The sequence below is a fragment of the Salvelinus alpinus genome, chromosome 16 (genome assembly GCF_045679555.1).
Source record: "Salvelinus alpinus chromosome 16, SLU_Salpinus.1, whole genome shotgun sequence".
NCBI classification, from domain to species: Eukaryota; Metazoa; Chordata; class Actinopteri; order Salmoniformes; family Salmonidae; genus Salvelinus; species Salvelinus alpinus.
Genome location: NC_092101.1, coordinates 46207073 through 46220772, shown reverse-complemented (window position 1 = coordinate 46220772; position 13700 = coordinate 46207073). Strand labels below are relative to the sequence as shown.

The 13700-nt window shown below is 45.7% G+C and overlaps 1 protein-coding gene across 3 annotated transcripts in view; it reads right to left on the bottom strand.

Moving 5' to 3' along the window:
• Window positions 1–7673: 7673 nt before the first annotated feature.
• The window catches only part of gtpbp3 (GTP binding protein 3, mitochondrial), a 33651-nt gene continuing 27624 nt past the window's right edge, over window positions 7674–13700 (bottom strand). For all 3 annotated transcript variants that reach the window (XM_071346397.1, XM_071346398.1, XM_071346399.1), the window contains 3 exons: window positions 12706–12871; window positions 8642–8956; window positions 7674–8196 (listed from right to left, as the gene is read on the bottom strand). In XM_071346397.1, the coding sequence (XP_071202498.1) occupies window positions 7965–8196; window positions 8642–8956; window positions 12706–12871 (713 nt within the window). In that variant the 3' untranslated portion in view covers window positions 7674–7964. The remainder of the gene's footprint in view (window positions 8197–8641; window positions 8957–12705; window positions 12872–13700) is intronic.

The window sequence follows — 13700 nt, the reverse complement described above, 5'->3', positions numbered from 1 at the left end:
TTTACCAGAGGACCACTTTTAATCACGATATATTCTATATGGTTTACCAGAGGACCACTTTTAATCATGATATGTTCTATATGGTTTACCAGAGGACCACTTTTAATCACGATATGTTCTATATGGTTTACCAGAGGACCACTTTTAATCACGATATATTCTATATGGTTTACCAGAGGACCACTTTTAATCATGATATGTTCTATATGGTTTACCAGAGGACCACTTTTAATCATGATATGTTCTATATGGTTTACCGGAGGACCACTTTTAATCATGATATGTTCTATATGGTTTACCAGAGGACCACTTTTAATCATGATATTGTGACGACCCTCCCACTCTGTCTACCGTTTTCTCTCTCTTTGCTCTTGTTTCCTTATTAGGATGCCGGTGGGCGGAGTTGGGAGGGTCGTCAGCTACATGGGAAACACCTGGGCCCACTCTCCCAGGATAAATACACCACTTCCCCATTCATGGAGGGGACTCTCTCCATGTAGACACCTTGATAGATTCGGTTATGTTTCATGGTGCTTTTTGGTTGTTTGTTTTAGCATCTTTCAACACCCTGCATTATCACATTCATGCATGCAAGACATTCACTTACACTACTGATTACTGATTACACACACCATTGTATATTATACCTAGTTTCTTTATCTAATAAATATATTTTGTTACTCCTTATCTCCACGTGGTCTCCCTTTTGTTACGGGCTCTGAGCCGGTTCGTGACAAGTGGGGGCTCATCCGGGATCTTTTGAACGTATTGGTTTGGGAGAACGTGGAGGTACGTGTTTGGTTTGCATATGTTGTTTGAGTTTGATAGGCCCAGTATTGGTTGCCTTTGTTGTTTGGTTTGTGTGCTGCATTGGAGAGAGTATAATGGTTAGTTTCCAGGCCCTGCCCAGCCTGGAAACTCTTGTTCTACTTTCTGTTGGGACATTGGTCTGAGGAGGTGAGTAATCGACTGTGTACCTCAGTGGGAGATTTGGGTAGGGTAGTGGAACTTGCTACCCGGAGCTATAGCCTTTTACCCCTGATAGGCTTAGCGACGTGTTTCCTTTTTGGAATATGTTGGGCATGGTTAATGTTTGTTATTTTTGTGTGGTGTCTGTGGACTGAGCAGTTGTCTCGGGGGCACATCCGTGGCTTGGTGGAATCTGCCAGCGTGCTGGGGGGTTTATTACCTTGCCAGCGGGCTACAGTGCGTAAATACCCACCGCAAATCCGCACGAAGACTAGGGTTGAGTTATTGTAGGTTTTGGGGAAGCTCCGTATCTCATCTCTCTTCTGTGGTGCTCAGGGTGATTGTCATTTCTCTGGTTGTGGTCTGGTGTGCTCAGCAGAGGGGAAGAGTGAGAATATTTTTTTTTACTATGGCGTCTTATGTAGATGAGTTCATTCGCTTTCCATCAGAGGAATTGTTAGAATTAGGTACTAAAGAACAGCTGTTGAAAATTGCTGAACACTACAAGGTTGAAATTAGTGATAAACGTCTAAAGAATTCTATTAGGTTGATATTGAAGGCCAATCTGATGGAGAGTGGTATTCTTGAAGTTATCACTGGGCCAGTCTCTGCTGAGGGGTCATCTCCCCGTAACGTTGCAATGGCCATTCCATCGGTTAGTCCTAGTAGTCTTCTTTTTGAACAGCAGAAAGAACTGCTTCTGTTACAGCTGCAGCATGATCGTGAGAAGCTAGAGCATGATCGGCAGCATGATCGTGAGAAGCTAGAGTATGATCGTGTAAAGTATGAAAAGGAATTAGCATTTAAACAAGATATGGAGCATGCTAAAATCAAGTTGCAACAAGAACGGATAGAGTTGGTTAGGGAAGGAAAGATCTCAGGGGAGAGTTTGTTCCGGGAAGGTGATCCAGATTTACCTAGGGGTCGTTCCTCTTTTGGTCGTGCCCCGGACACATTTGATATTGTTGGGAACTTACGGTTATTACCTCAGTTTAATGAAAAGGACCCTGAGACATTCTTTTCGTTGTTTGAGCGTGTTGCTGACGCTAGGAGTTGGCCTGATTCTGACCGCACCTTAATGTTGCAGTGTGTGCTGACTGGTAAAGCGCAGGAGGCATATTCAGCTCTTACTGTACACGACAGTGCCTGTTATGATAAGGTTAAAACGGCTGTGTTGCAGATTTATGAATTGGTCCCTGAGGCTTACCGCCAACGATTTAGAACTTTAAAAAGGGATGATAAACAGACTCATGTTGAGTTTGCGCGACAATTATCTGTACAGTTTAATCGCTGGTGTTCTGCCTCTGCAGTTGTGACTTTCCAAGGGCTGTGTGATCTGATTATGTTAGAGCAATTTAAGGACACAATCCCTGATCGTATTGCCACCTATATTAACGAACGAAAAGTAAAGTAAAGAATGTCGCTGAAGCTGCGGTTTTGGCGGATGAGTATGTGTTGACTCACAAAAGAGTCTTTGCAGAGCCCCGTATTCGGAATGAGTGGGGGCGTTCGGATAGATTTGGGCTTCGCTCACCGAGATATTTTGGTTCACGGGCAGAGTTTAATTCAACTCGGGTTGAGCCTGACTCCCGTGGTAAAGCTGACTTTGGGCAAGAGTGTCACTACTGTCAAGGTTCAGGTCATTGGAAAAACGAATGTCCACTTCTCAGATCAAAGGGGGCTTACGCTAAACCTAAGCCTACCGCGTTAGCTGCGCCTGTTCTACATCAGTTCATTCATGACTCATTGCCTCAGGTCCAGGAGCATGTGAAAGTACATATTGATCCAGACTATTTACCTTTCATTACGGAAGGTTTTGTGTCTATGTTAGGAAGTAAGGAATTAGTGCCAGTGAAGATCTTGAGAGATACAGGTGCCTCCGAATCGTTTGTGTTGGAGTCGGTGTTACCCTTTTCAGCTGAGACTGATTCGGGGAATAGTGTTCTAATTAGGGGAATAGGTTTGAACACTCTTTCAGTTCCATTGCATAAACTGATGTTAGATTGTGGACTGGTGAAAGGTGAGGTTGTTGTGGGGGTGCGTCCTTCGTTGCCTATTGAGGGTATCGACGTTATTCTTGGGAATAACTTGGCAGGTGAGCGGGTGTGGCCTGTCGCGTTTCCATCTCTAGTGGTTTCCACAAAGCCGTCAGTTGTTGAGATTCCTGATGAGAGTGTACAGAGCTTCCCAGAGGTGTTCAGTGCGTGTGCAGTGACGCGTTCTATGAGCCGTGGCGAACTGGTCACTGTGCCGACTAATGAGAAGTATGCCACTGCTTTCCCTGTTATTCCGTTATCTGTTAACCGCTCAGATCTAATCAATGCGCAACGGACTGACTCCACATTAGAAGAGTTGCGTGACCAAATTGTGCCTGTGGAACAGTTGGGAGATGTCGCCCATGGTTATTTTCTCCAGGATGATGTCCTGATGAGGAAGTGGGTGTCTCATGGTAGTTGTTTTCTAGGGGAGGCGATTAGTCAGGTTGTGGTACCAGTAAATCTTCGTGAGTTGGTGTTGACAACTTCTCACAATGATGTTGCTGGACATATGGGTGTAGGGAAAACATACCATCGCATATTAAGACATTTCTTTTGGCCTAGATTAAAGAGGGATGTTTCTGATTTCATCAAAACTTGTCACACCTGTCAATTAACTGGGAAACCTAATCAAGCTATTAAGCCGGTACCACTGTTTCCTATTCCTGTACTCAGCCAACCTTTTGAGTATCTGATTATTGACTGTGTGGGTCCGTTGCCTCGTTCTAAAAAGGGTAGTAGTTACCTGTTCACTGTGATGTGTCAGACCACAAGGTTTCCAGCAGCCTATCCTCTCCGGTCTATCACGACTAAGTCTGTGTTAAAAGCTTTGACTCAGTTTCTGTCACTGTTTGGAATACCTAAGGTCATTCAGAGTGATCAAGGGTCTAATTTCACCTCTAATCTGTTTGGTCAGGTTCTCCAACAGCTCCATATTAAGCACAATCTGGCTAGCGCCTATCACGCGCAAAGTCAAGGAGCATTAGAACGTTTCCATCAAACACTTAAGTCTTTGTTGAGAAGTTATTGTACTGAGATGGATAAGGATTGGGAGGAGGGGTTGCCTTGGTTATTGTTAGCCGCTAGGGAGGTTTCACAGGAGAGCACCGGTTTTAGTCCAAATGACCTTGTGTTTGGACATAGGGTGCGTGGACTTCTATCTGTTCTTCAGGATGACTGGAAGTCTCCCGAGCCTCCTCAGTCTTTGTTATCGTATGTGTGTGATTTCCGGCGCCGCTTGTATGCCGCAGGCGAAATGGCTAAAGAGAAGCTATCATCATCACAGGAGAGGATGAAGGGAATATTTGATCGCCGAACTGAGCCACGTCACTTTAGTCCAGGTGACCAGGTTCTTGCTCTGCTGCCAATTGTTGGTTCTCCTTTTGAAGCCAAGTTTCAAGGTCCATATACAGTGGTGCGCAAGTACACTGAGCAAAATTATCTAGTTGCCACTCCAGAACGGAGGAAAGCACACCAGCTGTGCCATGTAAATTTGTTAAAACCCTATTATGCACGTTCCTCAGAGACTGAACAGTGGGAATCTATAGAGGACGGTAAACCTGTTCTTTTGGCTGAAACCGTTATTCCCTTGGATTCTTCTCAGGATAGGTCTACGAATGAGGAGGAAGATGTTCCTGGTCCCGACGATTGCATACTGCAGGGTAGATTGAAAAATTCAGAGACACTGGATAATTTGGGCAGCATTCTCACTCATCTACCCGTTGATAGGCGGGAAGAGATGGTTGGTCTGATTCGGAGATTTCCAGGTTTGTTTTCTGATACACCTACACGTACAAACTTGATAGAACATGATATTGACGTTGGAGATGCTGACCCCATTCGTCAGCGGTTTTATAGAGTTTCTTTAGAGAAACTGCATTGTCTGGATGCTGAGGTCAGATACATGCTGGAGAGTAGGATAGCAGAGCCTTCTTTCTCCAGTTGGGCTTCTCCCTGTATCTTGGTCAGAAAACCAGATGGAACAAACAGATTTTGTACAGACTACCGTAAGGTCAACAGTGTCACTAAGCCAGATTCATTTCCTCTTCCTCGGATGGAGGACTGCGTTGATCAAGTCGGGGCAGCTAGATTTGTGAGTAAATTTGACCTGTTAAAGGGCTATTGGCAGGTGCCACTGACGAGTAGGGCACGTGAAATCTCTGCCTTTATTACACCCTCTGGTCTGTACTCGTATTTGGTTATGAGTTTCGGACTGCGTAATGCACCTGCCACTTTTCAGCGACTTATGAACAGGGTTATCGCCGGTCTGACAGGGTGTGCTGTTTATCTGGACGATGTAGTGATATATGCAGATACATGGGAGGAACATCTGTCCCGTATTCAAGCCTTATTCGAACGCCTGGCTGCGGGTCACCTCACGATCAATCTGGCTAAATGTGAGTTTGCTCAGGCGACTGTTACATACCTTGGAAAGGTGGTTGGGCAGGGGGAAGTGCGTCCTGTTCGAGCTAAAGTGGTAGCTATTGATGCGTTTCCTCCACCAACTACTAAAAAGGAACTGATGCGTTTCTTGGGCATGATTGGTTATTACCGTGGTTTTTGTAATAACTTCTCTACTGTGGTCGCTCCATTGACAGATATGCTGAAAGCAAAGGCTGTTTACATTTGGTCTTCTCGTTGTCAACACGCTTTCGAAGATGCAAAGAGGTTGCTTACCTCAACTCCGGTGCTGGCTGCTCCTCGCGTGGAATTGTCATTTACCTTGCAGGTGGATGCTAGTCATGTGGGGGCAGGGGCAGTTTTGCTGCAGGCAGATGTGTCTGGGGTTGAGAGACCTGTCAGTTTCTTTTCGAAAAAGTTTAACCATTATCAGTTAAACTACTCGGTCATTGAAAAAGAAGCGTTAGCACTCATCTGGGCGCTGCAACACTTTGAGGTCTATGTCGGGTCGGGAGTAGTACCTATTACGGTCTACACTGACCATAACCCTCTCACCTTTTTGAGGTCCATGATGTGTCCTAATCAGAGGATAATGAGATGGTGTTTATTTTTACAATCATTCCATCTCGATGTGCAGCACATTCGTGGAACGGATAACGTGATTGCTGATGCGCTCTCTCGTGCGCCCTGTTCCTGAATGTTTGTATGGTCGGGTTCTGTCTTTCCTGTCTATTCCGTCCTGGTCTGGGGAGTCTTCTTTCCTCTTAAAAGTTGCTTCCTATGCACTAATGTTGCTGAGGTCTGGGAAGTCTTCTTTCCTCTTAAATGTTGCTTCCTATGTATTAAGGTTGCTGAGGTCTGGGGAGTCTTCTTTCCTCTTAAAGGTTGCTTCCCGTGCACAAAGGTTGCTGTGGTCTGGAGAGGAGGTTGGCTGGGGCAAATTTGGAAGTGGGAACACGTAACCCCTCATCAATTTGGGACGCAAGTGCTGTGTCAGTTTGGGACGCAGAGGCCGGTATGTTGTTCCGGGGTCCTTGTTGGTCCCCGGTTTTATGGGGGGGAATGTGACGACCCTCCCACTCTGTCTACCGTTTTCTCTCTCTTTGCTCTTGTTTCCTTATTAGGATGCCGGTGGGCGGAGTTGGGAGGGTCGTCAGCTACATGGGAAACACCTGGGCCCACTCTCCCAGGATAAATACACCACTTCCCCATTCATGGAGGGGACTCTCTCCATGTAGACACCTTGATAGATTCGGTTATGTTTCATGGTGCTTTTTGGTTGTTTGTTTTAGCATCTTTCAACACCCTGCATTATCACATTCATGCATGCAAGACATTCACTTACACTACTGATTACTGATTACACACACCATTGTATATTATACCTAGTTTCTTTATCTAATAAATATATTTTGTTACTCCTTATCTCCACGTGGTCTCCCTTTTGTTACGGGCTCTGAGCCGGTTCGTGACAATATGTTCTATATGGTTTACCAGAGGACCACTTTTAATCATGATATGTTCTATATGGTTTACCAGAGGACCACTTTTAATCATGATATGTTCTATATGGTTTACCAGAGGACCACTTTTAATCATGATATGTTCTATATGGTTTACCAGAGGACCACTTTTAATCATGATATGTTCTATATGGTTTACCAGAGGACCACTTTTAATCATGATATGTTCTATATGGTTTACCAGAGGACCACTTTGGAAACAAGTGTTTTCATTAATACTTTTAAGTGCTATCCTCTGGAACACGTGTTGTATGTCTTTTGCCCAAATAAAATTCAATAAAATTCACTGATCGCTTACCAAACCGTCTTTTCCCACAGAACAGAGATGATCGCCTACCAAACCGTCTTTTCCCATAGAACAGAGATGAGCGCCTACCAAACCGTCTTTTCCCACAGCACAGAGATGATCGCCTACCAAACCTTCTTTTTCCCACAGAACAGAGATGATCGCCTACCAAAACGTATTTTTCCCACAAAACACAGAGATGATCACCTACCAAACCTTATTTTTCACACAAAACACAGAGATGATCGCCTACCAAACCTTCTTTTTCCCACTTAACACAGAGATGATCGCCTACCAAAACCGTTTCTTTCCCATTTAACACAGAGATGATCACCTACCAAACCTTCTTTTCCCCACTTAACACAGAGATGATCGCCTACCAAAACCGTTTCTTTCCCATTTAACACAGAGATGATCACCTACCAAACCATGTATTTCCCATTTAACACGGAGATGATCGCCTACCAAACCATGTATTTCCCACAGAACACAGAGCGATGATGACTCAAACAGTGACTCAGTAGAGAGTCACAGATGATCTGCTAAGATGTTTACACTTCTTCAGTCTGGCTATGGCTAGAGTTGAGATCCACCAGGTCAAATGATCAGGACTAACAATGAAATACACTAGTTACATTTTGGTATCTTGCTAGAATAACTACACTTAAAGTCTGTGTTGGTGTTCCACCCTGTCACGTGATCTAGTGTGAGAGTGTCCTTTCTGCACGAGATGTATCCATGTTCAACCATTTATTTCCCTATACAGAAGTCTCTGAATATGATGTCCAGGATCTCCTCGGCTCCGACCCGTCCTGTAATGCGTCCCAGGTGGGTGAGGGCGAGGCGGACCCCCTCTGCGGCCAGGGCCAGGTCTTGGTCTCTGTACTGGTGGTACTGGTTCAGGGCCTGGACACTCTGCTGGAGGTGGGCTCTGTGACGGGCCTGGGTCAGACTGGGAGCTCCGCTCAGTGGGTCACCACACCTGGATGGAACAGATGTGTTATAACTGATGTACTGTATGTAGGTGAGCCGGCCGGCGCTGCCAAATATTTCAAAAGAATGGGGTGTTTGATCTTCAGTCTGGGAGCTGCTATCAGCGTTACTTTCTTGAAAGACTCAGGATGTATAAAATCTAATCAGAGTTTATTCCTCATATCCACAGGATACGGCGGGCTGTAAACGACACAATGAAACTCCTACCGTAGGGTAAGCACAGGGTGTATAATGTTATGACAAGTCATGCATGATATTATCAAAAGCTTAGGGACCAATCATAACTTACTTGCGATATCAAAGAGTTTGATTTTGAATGAATTGCACAATGAATCTATCAATCAGAGTTAGGATTCCGCCCATGGTGACTACCTGATGAAAACCTACGTAGAAGCATACAGTAACATTAACCCAGAACTGTACTCTATACTTACAGAGTCTTGACCCTGCTCTGCAGCACAGTGAGGAAATCCTCCAGCCCTGTACTGGTATAGCAGGACAGAAAACATGCAGGAGGGAGACCCGAGCTCTCTCTCAGCTCTCCCTCTGTTCTCTCCCTCTGCTCCTCAGGTACCAGATCACTCTTGTTGAGCACCAGCAGGACCCTGTCTGACGCAGCCTTCATGCCGGCCTCAGGGCTGGGCAGCACAGAGCTGAGGTACTCCTGGAGGAAGGCTGGTACTAGCTGAGGGTCTGGGGGTAGCTGCGTGGAGTCCACCACTACTAGGGTCAGATCAGCCTGCTCCACCCTGAAGGGAAAATACGCAATCAAATAAAATGTTATTTGTCACATGCTTCGTAAACAACAAGTGTAGACTAACATGCTGACTAGACCGGGCGCGCGAAGGCGTGCATCAACGTGCGCCATCGTGCGCATGTTGATTTTGTCCACACACACCAGACGCGATCAGGACACGCAGGTTGAAATATCAAAACGAACTCTGAACCAAATACAGTATATTAACTTGGGGGTCGAAAAGCAATAAACATTCATGGCAATTTAGCTAGCTAATTTGTCCTGGGATATAAACATTGGGTTGTTATTTTACCTGAAATGCACACGGTCCTCTACTCTGACAATTAATCCACAGATAAAAGGGTAAACCTCCTTCATCTTCTTCTTCTTCGGACTTTATATGGCAACTAACTTTAATGTCCATTACCACCACCAACTGGACTGGAGTGTGTACCTCAGTTCATCTTTCAATCACCCACGTGGGTATATCTAACAACCAATGAGGAGAAGGGAGAGGCGGTACTTGCAGCGCATCGTGCGTCACAAATAGAACCAAGTTCTAGTTTAGCGTCTGGCTACGCAGACGCTCGTTGACAGACACGCGCGAGCAGCTTGGATGCAATGATTGAATAACATGTCTAAATTTGTTTTGCAATGTTCTCGCGCGCAAGTATCGCGAGCGGTGTAGTCAGCATGTAACAGTGAAATGCTTACTTACCGGCCCTTCCCAACAACAGTCAATAATATAAAAAAATAACATATGTGATGAGTAACGATAACTTGGCTATATACACGGGGTACCAGTACCAAGTCAATGTGTAAGGGTACTAGGTAATAACTTGGCTATATACACGGGGTACCAGTACGAGGGTACAAGGTAATTGAGGTAGATATGTACATATACATTACATGACCAAAAGTATGTGGACACGGGCTCATCAAACATCTCATTCCAAAATCATGGGCATTAATATGCTGCTATAACAGCCTCAACTCTTCTGGGAAGGCTTTCCACTAGATATTGGAACATTGCTGCGGGGACTTGCTTCCATTTAGATGTTAGATTACTCCAGAGAACGCGTTTCCACTGCTCCAGAGTCCAATGGCATCGGTTGGAGTGGTGTAACGCTTGCCATTGCGCATGGTGATCTTAGGCTTGTGTGCGGCTGCTCAGCCATGGAAACCCATTTCATGAAGCTCCCAGACGAACAGTTCTTGTGCTGACGTTGCTTCGAGAAGCAATTTGGAACTCGGTAGTGAGTGTTGCAATCGAGGACAGACAATTTCAGCGGTCCCGTTCTGTGAGCTTGTGTGGCCTACCACTTCGCGGTTGAGCCGTTGTTGCTCCTAGACTTTTTCACTTCACAATACCAGTACTTACAGTTGACCGGGGGCAGCTCTAGCAGGACAGACATTTGACGAACTGACTTGGTGGAAAGGTGGCATTCTATGACGGTGCCACGACGAAAGTCAGTGAGCTCTTCAGTAAAGCCATTCTACTGACAATGTTTGTCTATGGAGATTGCATGGCGGTGTGCTCGATTTTATACACCTGTCCACAAATAGCCGAATCCACTAATTTGAAGGGATGTCCACATACTTTTGTACATATAGTGTAGTTAGGGGTCCTGTTCAGGTTCCTGTTGATTCCAGAATCGGTGCATCGGTACTGCTTGACGTGCGGTAGCAGAGAGAGCAGTCTGAGACTTGCGGTTTATTTGCACGCCAACGTAGTCTCGTCATGATGCCGGCTCGTCTGCCTCTTTTGCGCCGTCACTTCCTCTTTTGAGTCCCCGGGATTAGGGTCTGGTCCAGAGTAAGCAGAACATCCAGAGTAAGCAGAACGTCCAGAGTAAGCAGAACGTCCAGAGTAAACAGAACGTCCAGAGTTAACAGAACGTCCAGAGTAAACAGAACGTCAGGAGTAAACAGAACGTCCAGAGTAAACAGAACGTCCAGAGGAAGCAGAACGTCCAGAGTAAACAGAACGTCCAGAGTTAACAGAACGTCCAGAGTAAACAGAACGTCAGGAGTAAACAGAACGTCCAGAGTAAACAGAACGTCCAGAGTAAACAGAACGTCCAGAGTTAACAGAACGTCCAGAGTAAACAGAACGTCAGGAGTAAACAGAACGTCCAGAGTAAACAGAACGTCCAGAGGAAGCAGAACGTCCAGAGTAAACAGAACGTCCAGAGTAAACAGAACGTCCATAGTAAACAGAACGTCAGGAGTAAACAGAACGTCAGGAGTAAGCAGAACGTCCAGAGTAAACAGAACGTCCAGAGTAAACAGAACGTCCGGAGTAAACAGAACGTCAAGAGGAAGCAGAACGTCCAGAGTAAACAGAACGTCCAGAGTAAACAGAACGTCCGGAGTAAACAGAACGTCAAGAGGAAGCAGAACGTCCAGAGTAAACAGAACGTCCAGAGTAAACAGAACGTCAGGAGTAAGCAGAACGTCCAGAGGAAGCAGAACGTCCAGAGCTGCCGACTCGTTGAAGTACAAACTGCCATTCAAATGGAGGTTAGTGATTGCTGTTCTGCTCTCCAGAAGATCATAGGAAATGATGGCGGAGACATTGTGGAAAAACATTTTTTAAGACCAGCGTAAAAAAAACACAAAACAGCAGAACTGGTCAGGAGTCTGTACATTTTTTGCTATCCACTGCAGTCCCACTTTATAATCCCCCAGATTAGAATAGAATTGCGTAGCATTGTCAATTTTTATTGTCCATTTTTGTTGAAACAGAAAAGCATAGGTAGGGAATCTAGAGACAGTCACATAATTAACTGTATCTCTGTGGGGACCCCCCCTCCCCAGGGACCCCCCTCCCCAGGGACTCTCCCCTGCCCCCAGGGACTAGCAGCAGCAGCAGTAGCAGCAGGATGCTTATTCTGACTACCTCCTTCCTGCCCTCCCCCAGGTCATGAGCCCTGGATCCCCTGACAGACATACAGAAAGTCCCCTTAAGCACAAGAACTGCCTGCACTTCCTACCGGGCCAACTCTCCCCTCTTCCTCCCCTCTCCCTCTCGTCAGCCTGGCCAAGTCTGTGGAGGGTGAGGGTGAGGGTGTGTGTGTGTGTGTGTGTTTATTCAGGGACGAGTATATACATTGCTGCTGCTATTCTACACTGGTGTAAACAATGGAGACAGTCGTCAGGATGGAGTGCTCTGGTATGTATGTATTTGACTCTGTCACTGTGTGTGCGTGTGTGTGTGTGTGTGTGTGTGTGTGTGTGTGTGTGTGTGTGTGTGTGTGTGTGTGTGTGTGTGTGTGTGTGTGTGTGTGTGTGTGTGTGTGTCTCACCCTCTGTATGGTAAATATTAATGTGCATAGTGGCACATCCTCCCACCTCCTGAGTGTGTTTACGTCTGGTATTTATATCCATACATTCTCTTTACACTGACGAACTGGAACTGAAGCCAAAATACAACATATGGAAAAAGCCTTGAATTATTTCTTCCTTCCTTTGTTTTTGAGGATTTTCAAGTATCTTGTTCATTTTGTTCATATTGCCCATACAATGTAGACAACACTAGACTTTGTTCTGTACAGAAGTCACAATTCACAGGAAGAGACTCCCAATAATGCTCCATAACGTATTGTTTAAGGTCTTTCCATATCCTAGTCCTGATGATAAGAATTAATGTATTCATTTTAGGTGAACTACATAACAAAGATATTCAATTAGTTGAAATGGAACATGCATTTTGACCATAATGCTTTGTACCATATACAGTATGTGGTGTAGTGTATATACCTCTGACGGGCTCTGCGGACCCCCTCTCTCTCCACGCTGTCTGAGGAGTCTCTGAGCCCTGCGGTGTCACTCAGGAGGACAGGGAAGCCCCCAATGTCCAGAGAGGTTTCTACAATGTCCCTGGTGGTGCCTGCGATGGGGGACACGATGGCTGCTGGACGCTGGCCTGGACAGAGAGGAATAGAGAGATAGACAGAGAGATGGAGAGGGAGAGAGATAGAGGAATTGGGACAGACAGACAGACAGACAGACAGACAGACAGACAGACAGACAGAGGGAGAGAGGGAGAGAGGGATAGATAGAGGGAGAGAAATTGGGATAGAGAGATGGAGAGAGAAACAGACAGACAGACAGACAGACAGACAGACAGACAGACAGACAGACAGACAGACAGACAGACAGACAGAGAGAGGGAGAGGGAGAGGGAGAGGGAGAGAGCGAGAGAGGAATTGGGATAGAGAGATGGAGAGACAGACAGACAGACAGACAGACAGACAGACAGAGAGGGAGAGTGAGAGGAATTGGGATAGAGAGATGGAGACAGACAGACAGACAGACAGACAGACAGATGGAGAGAGGGAGAGAGAGAGGAATTGGGATAGAGAGATGGAGAGAGAAACAGACAGACAGAGATTGTTTTATTTATTTCCCATATATCTTCTCATCTATTAAAACCTCTACAACTAAACATAGTCATGGGAAACACTAACCATTGAAGTGTCCTATTCTTGGTTATTTGGAATCAAAATAAGATCCTCGACAAAGTCATCAACCTTCTCCTGCCATGGGATATTTTCATCCACCACCACGCCTCTGTTCAGTGGAACTACGTACAGAGAGTAAAGTGCTGTACGGTAGAATCCCTCCCTCCCCGCTGCCCAGCCAGACAACTGACAGCCCGGGCCATTACTCTGTGTTAAGAGCTGTGGTCGTTGAGTCAGGCCCTGGGAAAGACCAAGCTCAATAGGAAACAATAACAGGATTTTATCTGGAGG